This window comes from Ambystoma mexicanum, chromosome 3p (genome assembly GCF_040938575.1).
Source record: "Ambystoma mexicanum isolate Mex_15411 chromosome 3p, UKY_AmexF1_1, whole genome shotgun sequence".
NCBI lineage: Eukaryota > Metazoa > Chordata > Amphibia > Caudata > Ambystomatidae > Ambystoma > Ambystoma mexicanum.
This window is the reverse complement of record NC_090925.1, coordinates 355,831,488-355,848,081: the sequence shown is the minus strand read 5'-3', so window position 1 is coordinate 355,848,081 and position 16,594 is coordinate 355,831,488. Positions and strand designations below refer to the sequence as shown.

Sequence of the window (16,594 nt, the reverse complement as noted above, 5' to 3'; positions counted from 1 at the left end):
CTAGTTTGCAGAGCAATGCATGGCAATGGAGGCGGCTAAGGTACTTATTTCAAAAGACAGACTTGTATATTAAATATGCCTCCTTTTCACAACACAATTTCATGGCATGAAATACTTGTATGGCGACTCACCGTTCCTTCTGCTTCTGGTATCCATAGGGCCCTCTGTAGGCTGGGTTCTATAGAGAACAAAACATTCAAACAGGGATGCTTAGATCGCTCACAAAAATATAAGTGTGCACAACAGTTCACAATAAAGTACAGAAAAGAAAAAGAGGGCATGCCCCCCAAATACCCATCCCCTTCCCACCTTTCATCGTCACTTAATCTAAATCTCAGAAGGATCTTATGACAACAAGGAAGTACTTAGATAGAAAGCCTATAAGCCATCTAAGATGTGAGAGGCAGGGGCTGGGGTGCAGAGCTAGGTGATAGGTGTTGGAGGCAGTGGTTGTGGGAACGTACCTAACTTTACTCCCGCAGCCTCAATCTGATTCTAAAATAGGTAGATATGAGGATTAAATCGACAGCGGGTAGGCATAAAGGGATAGCGCAGTCTTCATCCTTGCACAAGGCACGTTCCGCAGCAGGGGGGGTCAAGGATTTATGTAGGTTTTAACAGAGGGGTTGGTTTGTTTGTCAAGGCTCTCACTCCACATATCAATGACTTGCATTCTCTTTTGAAACAATTGACTATGTCTAAATGACAATATGATGGAATTCATGAATGCAACAAGAGAATATGTTCTTCTAAAAAATCCTCACTTTTCTCTGAATCCCCAATGTCTCTTCTGCTCATCGCACCCAAAAAAGTAATCAGTAGTGATCTGCATTTCCTCCCTTTCTAAATGTCCTCTAAATCTGTTTGATTCCTACCTTCCAAGACTGGATAATAGATAAGTGCCTCTGCTTTAATACTTGAACTCCGAGATCATCTTCTTGGCACCAAGGTACCCACACCCCTCCCATTTGCCTGGCCACCCAGCATGAGTCTCCTTCCCATCCACATATCCAATGTCAAGAACCTCTGTCCTCTGTGTTGTTTTTGATAACAAGTGGTCTTTAAACAAACAAATAAGAGATCTATGGATGAAGCCACTACCATCATCACCTAACAGCGATCCGGATAAGAATTTGTTGAGCAGGTGCTAAAAGCATAGCCTGGTCCAGAATCACTATTAAGCAGGAGCTACCTCAGGGCAATGAGAAGCTAGCACATAGTGAATCACAAATCAAACGTGCACGTGAGAGGCAAACTATAACTTTTATGTTCATGATAAATTACCCATCATGGCATAATCAGTGTGTCGGCACTGGCGGTTTGCTCTACTCGCTCAAGTTTCTGTGTCCTTTCTACCACGGACTCTCCAGAAATTGAAAACATTGCAGCAACTTTGAAGTTTCTTTTCCAACTACTGCCTGCAAATATTGCATGTACCTTTAAGGTAAACTTTGTGAGATGTACCTGCAGCTCCGGACCGCCTACCTGACGGAGCCTAAAAACACTTACAGGGTGCGAAGCGTGGGCAAAGTAGGAGCTAAGTGGTGTTGGTGTCAATGTCGGGTGTGGAGGAGATGTTATTCCTTTTTGACGTCTGGATTTCCTCTTTGAGTAAAACACCTCAACTGTACTTTTGTTGGCTTTGGAAACATTTGAAATCTGCCTCTTGTATACAGTTGAAGGTGTCTAGCTAGCTCCAGAAATTAGATCATATAACTTGAATAGTAACCCGATGGGGGAGGATGACTGTGTGGTAGCGGAAGCTGTTCTGTCACAGATTAATGAATCCCTGGCCCCTGGGGGGGGGGAGACGGTGGGGGTCCGAGGGGGGCAGAAGCTGGCTTCCCTAGTGCACGCAGCTTTATGCAAGGGGCTGGTTTACTGATGCCATCCCATCTACACATTAACAGCGTAGACTCGACTCTGCAACCACCCCACAATTCAATCTTACTCAATGGAAACTTTCCATTAGGGGAATTGCCCCTTGAGGCTTCAGTGGTCCTGATGACCTCTACCAAGGACCCGGCCCTGACCAGCACATGTGCACAGAGTGTTCCTCTCACAGCTTTTTGGGCTGTTTCTAAGCCACCACACAACACTGTTGGCTTAGCACTGTTTGATCCACGAGACACTTGCAAGTCGGTTATTTTTGCAAGTACGTTTGCAAATCCAACAGTAGGCACTGAACTTGTTCCAAATCTACGGCATAATCCTTCTTTCCTTGGTAACTGTAATTCTCCCGTGGTTCGCTCCAGCGGTGCCGACATGGTGATGCCATTGCATTAAGGCAATTACGACAGAGATAACTCCTTCATGGTCTCTGCTATATCACTAGCTACTAAAGATGTCATCAACACTGGCTTGCCCCTACCCTTGGAGAATGATGGGGTCCCCTTAATTAGCAGAAAGTGTGAGGGGTCAGTAATGTGAGGCGGACAACTTTGTGAAGGTTTTTGATAAGAAGCCATTTTATTAACTCAAAAGGGCTTGATAAACACCTCATTATCCCTACCCTAACAAGGATTTCCCTGCCTATCAAAGTGGAATTGTACGATCGGACCATAAAAAGGTCTGACCATACAAAAAGTCTGAAAAATGCTACCACCAAAGGTTCGAACACCAAAAGTTCGAACCTTTGGTGGTAGCATTGTAGGTAGGTATAAACATTTTTTTTTAAAAAAAGACTGCAGGGGTGTCCCCCGCAACACCCCGCTCACTTTACTGTGTGGTATAGTGAGCGTGGGTTGCAGGGGAAACCTCTGCAGCTCCCAAAAAAAAGAAAAAAATAAAAGGACCCTGCTGTGCCGGTTCCCTATCACGGAAGTGAAAGGGAACTGGCACTGGAGGGACTCGGCATGTAAAAAAGGAAAGTAGGGTTTGTGTATGTTGGGGGTGGGTGTGTGTTGAGGGTCTGTCGTGGGTGTGGGTATGTAGGGGTTTTGAACGTGTGTTCGCATGGGAAACGTACAAACCTTTTGTGGTTCGTACATTTCACAGACAAACTTTTCAGCCGCAGGAAAATCAGCCGCGGTCGTATCCAGTAGATCCATCAAAGAAACTAAAGGAAATACTATAACAAAAGTAATCTGTCCTTCACACGTGTACATACAACAAACTTAACAAGGTAATATATGGCAATTCAAATGTAAACGAAAATAACAGTTATGTTCAAAACCGGATATCTGTTTCTCCTTGTAACCTGGGTGATTCAAACAGGATTTCAATAAACAGTTCAAAATAAGGAAGTTCTCTTATAACAAAGTTCTAATAAAGTTCTTGTTGCTACAGTAAGTCTCTCACTTGGACTTGACCAACAGTTCAATATATTCAACAAGTCGTTTATTTCTCCACTGGTAGCAGAGAGTTCCACATAACTGCTTCTCGGAAAATAAATGTACTTCCACAGTTCATCAGTATCAACAAAAATGCTTCTGTCAGTATAATTCTGCAACAGTTCACAAAATACTTGCATCAGCAATATTGATTTGCCAGGATGATTCCACAACAATTCACAATGTACTTCTTCTTCAACACATTTAACCACACCACACCACTTCAATACTTTTCACCTGGTCCATTCATCTGCCAGGTCTACAACTAGAAGGTCCTTTGCCCTGGTATACTCGCCTACCAGGACTAATGAAACTACTAACGCTACTACAAGTACTTCTGTGGTTCAATTTGCTGCAAACAACTTATAAAGTCTTGACTTTCCACAAAGCAGTTTTGACTACTTCTTTTGGGAAAAAATTAAACACATTGATGCAGTTTGTTCCACACTTGTTATTGCCACATGCAATGCAGGTTATACTCCTCTCTCCTCCTAAATACCTTCTCTCAGAAGGGCATTTTTCCTGACACTCTTGTTTTCCCACTCTTGTATTAACCAAGTGCTGATAATGGGTCTCTCACTCTTGCTCTTCTTTGCCTTTAGGCAATGCTCGTTTAGATCAGTTCCCCCATTTGCTTCTTTCTCCCTCTGACAATAGTGGTTATAGGCAACTTGCTTTTTTAATTTTATTTTTATTTTTTGGATTTGTAGAGCGCACCTCTCTTGGTTTTGGCAATGTTGGTTCTTTTGAACTCGCTTTGCGATTGCCCTCTTTTGGCTTTGGCAATAACTGTTTATATTGGCTTCTAGTAATATTGCTCTCTCTTCTTGTTGGCAATTATTCTGACCCCCATAAGCACAATGACACTTTTCTGTCCTGTTCGCCAAGTTCTTATTTTGCAACTTTCTCCTCTTCTTATCAGCTCAGTATTCAAAATGATGATTATTCTGCCACTACACTCTCTTTACATCACTTTGGTATTCGATGTACCTGGACCTGGCCACCGGGCGATCACTGTGCGCTCCGGGGTTACAATATGCTAGTGAACTCACTGGGTCTTGCAGGCACGTCCGCTCTCTCTGCTGCCTCCGGCTCTTCTGCCTCTTCTGCTCCGCTCGGTCCAGCAAACTGCTTCTCTCGGTTTTCCGCAGCACGTGCTGGTTAGAAAAGTATCACTCCTCGCTACAAAGGCTCTCCGTTGCACGCCTGCCAATGGAGCCCTGCTTACTATGGGAAAGCTTCTTAATTTCCAGCTTCCTGCCGCACAACCTCTGCAGCTATGGTCTTCAGGGGGAAAGCTTTCAAAACCAATGCTTTCCACTGCGCGGCGTCTGCATTCACGGTCTCTGATGGTAGAGGTCCTCTCAGAACCGGCATCCATTCGGCAAGCGACAGCGGCTCCGGCGTCTCTGCTCTCCTTTAGCTGCAACTGCAATGTGGCGTTACTGCAATCACTACACCTCCCACCATGGCCAGCACCTGAGGGGGCCTTTTATGCCTCCCAGTGTCCCTCAGGTGTGGACCATTAACCCTATTAGGCCTCAACTTGCAGTCCAGCGCCTCTGCATCCATCTTCTTCATCCCAGTACTTTGTGGACTTCAAGTCCCACAATGCCCAATGCTCAACTTACTACTTAAAGAGGTGTGGCCGCCAGAACCTTTGATTGTACATGGTCATTCTGTATTCCAGCAAATCTCAACCAAAGGTTTGGGTGGGCGTGCATCTGGTGGCCTTATAATAAACAGTGCAAAACTCCATTCTCGAGGAACACAAAGTCATCTCCTACAGCATTTATGGTATGCTGGCAATCAGGGGGGGTTTGAAGGGTATCCCTTCCCTTAAATCCCTCCTGTTGGTAAACATTTATAGCAATCCCTACCGTAGTGAAGTGGGAAAGTGTCTGGGTAAATTGCCTGACCTATGCAAAATGTTCTTATGTGATAAAGATGGAGTCCTTATGTTATTGGCTGGGGATCTCAGTGACGATTGCATTCTGGCTCTGAATAACAAGTGCCATTTGGTAGGGGGGGGAGAAAGGTTTCGATTCCAGAACCGTGGTGGAAGGCAGATTATGGGTAGAATTTGAGGATCACTAATGCCTCCACTTTTGGCGATGTTCCTCCAGGTCCCACAAGGATATCTGGTCAGAAATCCTCTTATCTGGACTATTTTTCTCTTTCACCAGCCTTGTTGTACCTTTGTGAAGAGATGAGAGTCGTTGAGACCAAATTAGGTGATCATCAAAAGCTTAAAATGAGGATGCGAAGTTAATGGACCCCCTGTTAACAAATGAAGTGGTAAACCAGGGTAGAAATTGCATATCCAGATATATTGGAAATGTTAATAAGTATAATGCTTTAATACAGATCATCTTAAAATAATTACTCTGGATAGACTGCCCGTATTAAAACTGCCATATTACAAGACTTTCTAGATTAATTTAACTGTAAGCCTCGCAGTAACAACATAGCTAAACGTAAAGTGTTCCACCCGTTTGACTCTATAATTCAAAGTAAGAAGAAAGAGCTAAGAAGTGAGTCACGAGCATTGGGGAACTGTTGCCATGGAGCAGAGGCATACGAGCTTAAAACCAAGAAATTGAAACAAAAATACAAAAACTGGACAAAGGGCTACAAGTTCACACAGTCTCACAATGAAGGATCTAGAATGTTGCAAATCCTGAACCAGCATAATTCTAGGAATTTTTGGGAGTTGATAAATGGCATGAGTGTAAGCCAGGGTCATCAGCAGAGCAACCTCATAGCTGAAGGGGAGTGGGCAAAATGTCTTCATGTGTATTGGGAGCCATTACGAGAGATTCTATTTGTTCTGGAAGAAACCCCCTGGTAACTTTCCTCATCTATAGAATCCATCGGAAGGCTTCCAGTTCGAGGGTTGCTGGACCAAATGGTCTGTCAAACATTGTTTTAAAGGGTGATCCTGTGATGTGGTCAAATATCTTGTTTCTTCTGTTTAGTGCATTGATGGTGGAAAGAGAAATTCCCACCTCGTGGTTTAATGTGGTTATTATGCCCATTTACAAGAAGGGAGATAGGGGAAGTCCAGGTAACTATCAACCTATCTCCCTTCTAGATAGCGAGAGGATGATCTTTGCTGTTTTGATGCTGAGAGATCTGGTCTCTTTGGCCACCTCAACAGGCCGTCTGCAGAAATAGCAGACCGGTTTCCGCAAGCGGCTTGGTGTAGAACTGAATTGCCTTGTTGTAGGGTGGTTAAGGGAGGAGTCTAGGAAACCAAGTAAATTGCTGCTATACATGGCCGCAACCGATTACACTCAGGTCTTTAATGGCATTAATCACAATCTTTTTTGGTGAAAGTTAAGGGATTGACATATACCTGGTCCCCTATTATCCATCCTGGTCAATTTACATAAGAATACGATTCTCTGAGTAGGGTTAAATTGTCGGTGTCCGTGACAGGGAGCTTCTGGGTGAGGAGGGGTCTCTGTCAGGGCTGCATGTTGGCTCCCTGCCTATTAAACCGCTACTTGTCTGACTTGGGAGAGTTCCTATCTAATTTTACATTTGCTCCACTATCGTTCCCGTAACTTACATACATGGATGACATCTTCCTATTTGATAGGACTCAAATAGGCCTACAGAGCCAACTGCATGCCATTCAGGAATATTCGATGCTGAACTAGCTATGCATTAACATGAAAAAAACAATCATCAGATTCATAAGTGCTACAAAAAGAAAATGGACTATAGCTGGTCAGTTGTCAACCAGCAACTAGTTCCCACTCAATCCCTAGTTTACTTGGGTTTCTCACTGGATTGAGGTGACAACAATGGCACACTCATGTCTCGCATTATGGCTAAGGTTATACAAGCGGGCGCCCAGATGAAGAAAATCAGAACTCGCTTTTTTAGCTATTCGATTTCCCCCTTGATATCCTTCTATTAAATGAAATTGATACCAACGTTGCTCTATGGTACAGAGAGCAGCCATGGGCCGAGAGCATTGGCCTATGATAAGGTAGAGTCTAGGGAGTGGATTCAAGTTAGGCCTAACCTCACTGGGCTGCCAGTTGGACTGCAGAATCCTGTCCTTGTATAGAAGGCTACTGTCTCCCCTGGAGGGATCACTATATGAAGACCGAGCTGAAGTCTTAAAAAAATGACACCACATTCAAAAGCTCTTTTCAGAAAACGAGCTGACTTTGTATTAAACAGAATTGAATTGTCTTCAAGTGATCTTATAAAACATTTGAATGAAGTAAAAAAAAGATCTAGCTAAGACATGACTGGATTGCAACTATTGAAAAGATGAGGGCGTGTACGTTGAATAATAGTCCATCTCTGTATGATAAGCCTCTGGGAGCCATCCCACAGTACCCAAAATAAATTCCTAATGGCTACTGGGCTTTTCAATTCTTAAGATGCCAACTTAACCTCTTGACCACGGGAGAAGTGTGTCAGACTAGATTGTCTAGTGTGGAGATGGTAAAAGGTTGTGTATTATGCAAGAATGAGGATGTGATACAGGATAGAGAGCACATCCTTGTGAGTTGCCCTTTTCTGCAAATGTGCAGATCCCAATGGCTGGGTCGCTAAATACATAATTCTGCACTTTTAGACTCAGGGAATTCTTTTGTTAGAATGTCAAGCAGAGAAAAAACTGTTGTTACGATAGCTGTAATTAAGATCTTACACCAAGCTGGTCGGGTACGGCTAAGGTGGTAATGTGTTGGGCCGCTTAATATTCTTCTCATTCTTTCTTTTCCTTTTTTATTTGCATTTCTTATATAATACATAACAACTGCCATCCCTTCCCTCCGCCCCAAACCCCCTCTGACCCACCCCATTCTCCCACCTCCCCACCAATAACCATCTCACCGATAGACACATCTTTAACGCCAAACATATTCCCTTCAACTATGCATCAACTTTTCACGGCATCTTAAGCAATGCCCAATATGCACAGTCTTTGCGGGCAGTTCATAACTTTGTCGTCCTTACGTAGAAAGTCCAACAGCTCATGCCATTCCCTAGAGAATGCGGTGTGATTCCCCCTGTATTGAATATGTCGTCCATTCCATGGCAAAAAAGTTACACACTTTAATTAACCAATCCGAAATATGGGGGGGTTCTTTCTTTTTCCAGTTCTGGGCGATCACTAGCAGGCCTCCAATTGAAGTATTACACATGCCTACTGTGTAGCTTTCGGTTTCTGTCGAAAATGCTCATCCATCAGAAACAAGAGATGTGTACGCTGCGATTTCGCACTGTTCTGGGGAAATATTTCTGTCTTATGTTTATTCACGTCTTCCCAGTACTGAACCAGCACTGGGCAACTCCACCATAAATGTTCCCGTTGCCCCACCCCTCCACAGTCCCTCTAACAGTTAACCGACATTGATAATTTAATTTGGCCCAAACGGACTGGGGTGTAGTACCACTGCATCATTATTTTGTACCACAATTCTCTAATCTGTAATGATCTGGTGAGTTTGGGAATTGTTTTCCATAGGTTTACCCATTCTAAATCTGGAATCTCTTCCCCCAGGGTCGTTTGCCAGCGTTGCCTATAGCTAGATGTCCCTTTAGCTTCGTCCTCCCAAATCAACTTATATACATTTTAAATTAGATCCTTATCCGCCGGGTCTGATGTTACATAGTGTTCTAGGGGTGTTCGTTCTCTTACTGCTGCGGTATGAACTGGTGGGCCTACCATCCAATGCCTCACTTGAAAGTATTGAAATCTTAAATTTTCATATAGTCCCAACTCTAGCTTACATTGTGTAAATGATTTCACCTCCTACTCCTGAAACACGTCCTTAAGCTTTACGCAACCTGCCCATTTCCATTCCTTAATGCATTAGGTTCTAGACCTGGTGTGAATTGTTAGTTAAAAAATATGGGGGTAAGTGGAGAGGGATAGGTTGTCCATTTGTACTTTTCCACCGCTACATGCTATATCTCCTCTGTAGCGCCAGTTATGTCACTCGCGTATATGTTGGCTGGGTGGTCTTTTTTCAGCAGCCACAGTACTTCCCGAAGTCTTGGTCCCCCTACTGCCTGTTCCATCTGTATCCATCTTTTCTCCGACCCACCCATTGACCATTCTTTGATCACTCTAATTTGGGCTGCACGATAATATTTTAAGAAGTTTGGGAGTATTAACCCGGCCCGCTCTGGTGGGAGCATTAGTGTACTTAGTGCGATTCTTAGGGTTTTCTTCTGTTAAATGAATGCAGATATAGCTTTATTTATTCTGTGAAAGAAGGACATGGGCATTCGAACTGGAAGTGCTTGAAAAAGGTATAGTGCTTTAGGAAGGGTGACCACTTTTATTGAGTTTATTCTTCCTAGCCATGAGATAGTAAATGGATCCCACCCCTTCAACTGTTCCTCTGTCACCTTTAGCAGTGTGGGATAGTTAGCTATGTATACATGTTTAATTGTTGAAGTTATTACCACTACAAGTAGTTTGATACCCGACTGTGTCCACTCCAGTTGCATAAGTTCCTGTAAGTGCCGCATTTCCTCCGGAGACCGGGATACATTTAAGATCTCAGATTTAGTAACATTAATGTTCAATCCTGCCACCTTGCCAAAGTTCTTTAGTTCAAGGGTGGCCCACTGTAATGAATTGGCTGGGTCTGTTGCCATAAGTAACATGTCATCGGTATATGCCATGATTTTGTGAGAGATGCGGTCAAATTGTATCCCCTTTATTTCTTTTGATGGTCAAAATTGTTAAAGTAATGGTTCTACGGGGACTGCATATAACAGTGGTGACAGTGGGCACCCCTGTTTGGTTCCCCGTTGTAAATAGTTAGCAGGGGCTATGTGGCCGTTTATTGATAGCCGTGCGGTTTGTTTGTTATAATTAGCTTTCATCATACCTATGAATTCAGGTCCGAATCCCATCCTACTTAAAGTTAAAAAAAGAAATGACTATTCCACACAGTCAAAAGCCTTTTCCTATGTTTTATGAAACCTGTTTGGTCTGGATGAATACGGAAAGGCATATGTTCCAATAGACAATAAGTCAGGACTTTAGTAAACATTTTTGCATCTAGGTTTATTAGGGCTATTGGACGATATGAGCCGCAATTAGTTAAGTCTTTGCCAGGTTTTGGGAAGAGAATTATTTCCGCTTCATCCATGGAAGGGGAGTCTTGACCTGTGTCTATGTCTGAGTTACACAATTTAGCCAACATGGGGGCCAATATGCAGCTAATTGTTTGTAAAGACTGGCCGGCAAACCATCTGAACCTGGTGATTTATTCAAGGGAAGATCCCGAATAACGCAGAGTGCCTCTTCTTGAGTGGTAGTGCTTCCAAAAGCTGACTGTCAGTGTCAGTTGAGGAAGAGAGAACCGGCGCTAGATATTCTTGTTGGGACTGTACACCTGGGGCTTCTCATTGGTATAAAGTAGTATAGGAGTGAAATTGCTGGAGAATACTGGTAGTTTCGGAAGCGAGCTCTCCTGAGGGCAGTTTAGTTGGTTTAATAATCCTTGATGCTGCTCTCTGGCGAAGCCTACTTGCTAAAAGGCGGCTTTTATATAGTATTTTTGTTTTAGAAAAAGGAGGGCCTGAAGATGTCTCGTACACAAGAGGATCTGAAGCACAAAACTAAAATGATGGCTGAAAAGGGTCTTTTTTTATGAGACAAAAGTACCGGGAGAATGGGGTCAAAAGTGGTAAATTGCTGGCTAATAGGTTGAAAGGGATGATAGAATCATCATTTCTTACAAAGTATTGAGAATGTACAAGGATATATTGTTATTAAAAATACAGACATTTGCCAATGTTTCCGCTCTTACTATAAAACTATACATACAGAGGATACCTTTCCATCGGTGTCAGAGTTGAGACCTTTTTTGACACTTTAGACCTTCCCAAATCAAAAAGATTGAGGATAGAGATGCTTTGGATGCAAAGTTTGAATTAGAAGAGATCTTACAGGCCATTGAACAACTTAATGTTGGCAAATCGCCAGGATTAGATGGTTTACCTTCAGAGTTTTATAAATAATTTGGGAATATACTGGCTCCCTTTCTGTATGAATTAATTAATGATTTTATATGTAAAGGGACCATTTGTCATTCAATGCGGAAGGCTCTTATAACACTAATTCCGAAACCAGGTAAAGTTCACAAGAAATGTGGTAATTATAGACCCATTTCATTACTCAATGTAGATGTTAAAATATTCTCTAAAGTATTGGCTAATAGACTGGATAAATGTATTGGGGGCCTAATACATAAATCGCAAGTAGGTTTTATGAGGAATAGATTAGGGTATGAAAACCTCAGGACTATTATTGATATATTGGGACTCCCCAAAGATGTGATTCAGGAAACAGTATTTGTTTTATAGATGCTGGGAAGGCTTTTGACAGAGTGAATTGGGCATTTTTGGAGTCAACAATGCAGAGGTTGGGATTTGGATTACAGTTTCTACATGCAATAAGATGTTTACATAATGACGCAATGGCTAGGATTTGGGTCAACAATGAGGCTTCTGCCTCATTCAAACCTCAAAGAGGTACGAGGCAAGGATGCCCATTATCACTGTTTTTATGTAACATGGCATTAGAATCCTTTATTGCATATATACATAGGGAAAGTGGTATTAGGGGTCTTACATTTGGGCATACGGAAATTAAAGTATTGTCATATGCTGATGACATGGTGCTTGTATTATCAAATTCAGGGGAGGGGAGTAATGCTTTGAAAAGAGCATTTGAAAGAGTGGGTAAACTCTCAGGACATAAAGTAAACTGGGAAAAGTCGGCTTCACAGGTTAGATATTTAGGAATATATCTTATTAGGGACTTGAAAAGAATTTTTGAGTTAAATGTAGAAATTTTGATTGGAGATCTAATCAAATACATCGGAAAATAGGAGAGCTTAAACCTAGGAATTTGGGCCAAGGTTAATGCCATTAAAATGACTATTACCAAAAGTATTATATTTAGTCCAGTCACTTCCCTTGCCTTTTACCAGAAAACTATTTTAAAAGATTGATAATACATTCCAGAGGTTTCTGTGGGGTGAGAAGGGGAAATCGAAAATCCCTATATATATATATGATACGTAAAATACAGGGAGGAGAATTTGGTTATCCGGATCTTGCGCTTTATCTTAAAGAAGGCTGCCCATTATATGGTATCCACAGACAAATATGAGCCAATTTGGCTAATAATTGAAAGGGAGGCTTTTCATCCATTAGAACTAGATAATATTTACTCGGTAGGGAGAATCCCCTTGAAACTAAATAGACTGCCAACTATAGATGTGACACACACAACTCTAATTACTTGGATGACTGATAATGACCAGAATATGTATTTACATTACAAAGCTTCACTTTGGGGGAATCCTGGTCTTCAATTGGTGAATAAAACTCTATATTGACGTAGCTGGATCCTAAAAGGTATTATGAAGATAGGGGACATTGTACAAGACGGGCGTGTGGTTTCCTTCTTGGAAGGAGTTTGGTTTGGAAGAGAGGGAGTTGAAAAAGTTTAAAGAAATAAAGACACTTCATCAAAGGCTGAGAATGCTGTCAGGCCCATTGGAAAATGAGCCGACTGGATGTGAAATATTCAAATCGCCCGTGTGCAGTATCTACTTATATCAATTTAATGCCTTTAGATGTTCCTACTATTAGGTCGTGGGACAAATTGAAAGATATATGGGAAAATGAGTTACAATGCGCAATTTCGGAGGAAGAGTGGAGAAAAGTACTACAGGTGGTTTATAGGAGCAAATTAGATTTAAACTTGCGACTCATCCATCAGAAAATGTTGGGTTGTTTGTATTGGACACCTGTGCGTATGCATAGATTTGACCTGCTAGACAATGAAGTATGTTGGGGGTGTTGGAAGGAGAGAGGGACTATAGTTCATATGTTATGGAATTGTTCGAGATTGATGGGTTTTTGGGCAGATGTGTTAGATAGGTTGGGCACAGTATTGTCTTTAAGCTTTCCGAGAATACCCATGTCTACAATTCTTCTGTCGGATAGAGGAAGATGTGTGACTGCTAAAAGATATAGATGTTGGATTGACAAAACTTTAATGGTGGCAGTGAAGCACATTTTAAGATTGTGGAAAACTACGAAAAAGCTGCAAGTGAGGGTTTGGGTCAATGATATGCAGTTGTTGTCAGATTTCAAAAAGTATATGTATTACAGGAGAAATCAAGAGGATGTTCATTTGGATCTTTGGACACCCTTTAAAGATTTGTATGGTTCATAGAAATGAGTTTTATGAATGAAGTCTTGATCAAAAATTGGTGTTTGCATGTTCATGCAGGTTGGGATACATATGATGTATGATGTGTGTGGGTATTTGTTTTGTCTTGTATTTTCTTTTTTACTTTCCCCTTCTCTTCTCTCTTTCTTATCCCTCTTATTTTTCTCTTTATTTTCTAGATCTTAGTTAATATGCAAACACATTGGTTGTGTACAGAGCGTTGACAGCAATATGGTGTTCATATTTTTCTTGATTTTTTGATAGATATTTATAATCTTTTAGGAATTGTTCATTTAATTCATCGATACATTTTCAAGCTATAATATTGATGTTAGGATTTTGAGAATTGTTACCTGTTGCTGATTCTGTTGCATATTTTTTTTAAGGATAAATAAAGTTTTCCAAAAAAAAGGTTATTTGATTATATGCAAATTTAATTTACATGCCACTGCCCTAAACTCGTTCTGTATCTGTGGGCCAAAATTAATCTCCATTTTCTTTCAAATGTGCGCCAGTTCCTCCTCTAATTGAAGTTCTAGACCTGTACTCTGCTTGCGTCTGCTGGCCTGCGCTGCTATTCAAAACCCTCTCAATGTAGCCTTAAAGGCATCCCAAATTATATTCATTGAGCTCTCACCCTCCCGATTTAGCTCAAAGTAATCTCTAATTTGGCCTGCTGTATCATCCTTAACCACCTGGACTTGTAGTAAAGCTATTGGGAAGCTCCATGACCATAGTTTTGTTTATAATTTTCGATATTTTAAGATCTACTGTAATTGGGGCATGATCTGAAAGGGTGATTGTGTTAATCATAATCTTCGAAATTAAACCCAGGAGTGAGATGGAAATCCATGCATAATCATGTGTATCATTTTCTTTCCCCTTCAAAGTCATCCAGGCATCTACTATGGATAAAAATAACATTTCTTTTTCAAGGCTATCGATGGGGAAGATGTAACGTATCTTGTTAACCTGCTGCGATCCCAAGCTATATTAAAATCCCCCAAAATTAGTAATTCACCTTCCATAAAAGTTTGTAGTTGCTCTACGTTTTTCAAAAATCCGTCTTGGCCGGTATTTGGGGCGTATAATGACACTACCGTCATTTTCACAGCTAGCACATTTAAAGTACCAAATACAAATCTACCCTCCTTATGGAACTTTGTGCGGAGTACCTTGACTTCCGAGCCTTGCTTTATGGCTATTAGCACACCTGCAATCTTACTATTCGCTGTCACCTGTAGAATAATTGGATATTGCTGAAGGCGAAGTTTACCCCATCCATCTTTCGTATGTGAGTTCATTGGAATGCCACCAAGTTCGGTTGGTGACGCCTCAAATAGGACTCCACTTTCCTGCACTTCTGTGGCGTATTAAAGACCCCTCACATTCCAGGATAAACATTTGAATTAAATACTGTGTTAATTTTACAACTTGACCCTGCTACATTCAAGCATATTTCTGTCGCATCTAAGTGATTTATCAGTAAAATGGGTATACCCCCCTCCCTTGACTGAATATTTCTCCTCTCTCTTATCCACACCATAACATTTCTGCTAACTTTGTTAATTAACTCCCCACCCCCTTCCCTTCCCTTGAACAGTCCCTTGGTGTGAGGCACAGTACCTATTGTATCCCAGGGCCATCTCCCCGGCTGTGATTCACCCTTCTTCCCAGGGCTAAGTGCGGATAGTCCTAGCTCCCCCATCTGTTACCTGAACATAAAGAATCCAAGATGTTGCAGGCCATCTGATTGGCTTGTCTTGGTTTACTTTGGCCAAGTTTGTGCTTCACAAATATTGTTAATATTGACCTAGGCGGTTTGCGGAGTGTTAGACTTGTGGAATGGGCCTCCTAGTCAAGCTCCCCAATATCCTTTTTGTGGGCCTCTGCGATTCCTCTTTTGTCGATTCATGGAAGTCCATTCTCCTGCCTTTAAGTTCCCCATCTGTTGCTCCGATGTCTCTTGAGCTCCTTCAGGCAAATCCCCTTCAGTGTCTTCCTCAATGTGTAGTAACGCCATCCCTGACTCCTTTGAAGTAATCCTTTGTTGTCTGCCATCGAGGTTGAAAGGTTGAAAGCCAAATCAAGAGAAAGGTCCATCTATATCTGATTCCACGCATTTGCAGGGTCTGTACCACCGCATACATGTCTCTGGGTTTTTGTAGCGTCTGCCTATACAGGTACTGGTATACCTGAATCTCTGTTCCATTATGCATGATCGAAGCTACCGTTCTCGCCTCCCATAATATTTGTTCATTTTGAAGGTAAAGTGCACATGCTGCCAATACGTCCCGAGGGCGGGTGCTTGGTTCTGACCTCTTGGGTACTGTTCTATGGACCCTGTCCAGGAGGATATTTGTGGGATCATTTTCAGTAATAATGTCTGCAAATATTTGGATGACTGTCTCTTTCATGTCGTAGTCCAACACTGTTTCATAGAGATTTTTTATACGAATGTTGGAACGCCTTGAGCGATTCTCAAGGTCTTCATGTTGGAGTTCTAGATTGTATGTCAGTCGAGCCAGTTCTTTTAACGTGATTTCCTACACCCCTCAGTCAATTCCTGGATTGCATGCTCATTGGCATCTACCCTTTCTGATAGTGTAGTAATCTCTTTGCTGAAATCCAAAAGTGCCCCTCTTATTTCTGAAGTAAATGTAGAGAAGTGCTGTTGGAAAGAGGAGGCAAATTTGTCTTGAAATGCGAGAAAACTTTTCCAGAGGTTATCCTTGGATGCCGTCATGTCCTCTATTCCCCGTTGTATATCCTGCTGACCGTGGGATTTTGGTTTGGCTATGGGCCCTACTGGGCTTTTGTTTTTTGCCCAAAGCGAGTCCAGGGATTTAGGTTATTTTTGCAGGGAATCGGATTGTCCCTGTTGACTGAGCTTTTTCCTTATACCAGACATAGGGCTTTTGTTGTGCAATGTACATATAAAGCTTTGTGTAGAAAATTGGGGGGAGGGACAACCTTCAGAACGCTGTGTTTGAGTCTGACCTGCAAGGTCCCTATGGAAATGCGA

The 16,594-nt window shown here is 41.9% G+C and overlaps 1 protein-coding gene across 2 annotated transcripts in view; it reads right to left on the bottom strand.

The window, feature by feature from the left end:
- The window catches only part of TTLL9 (tubulin tyrosine ligase like 9), a 208,509-nt gene that overhangs the window by 152,849 nt on the left and 39,066 nt on the right, over positions 1–16,594 (bottom strand). For both annotated transcript variants that reach the window (XM_069651005.1, XM_069651006.1), the window contains exon 2: positions 132–178. In XM_069651005.1, coding sequence (XP_069507106.1) covers positions 132–178 — 47 coding nt within the window. The remainder of the gene's footprint in view (positions 1–131; positions 179–16,594) is intronic.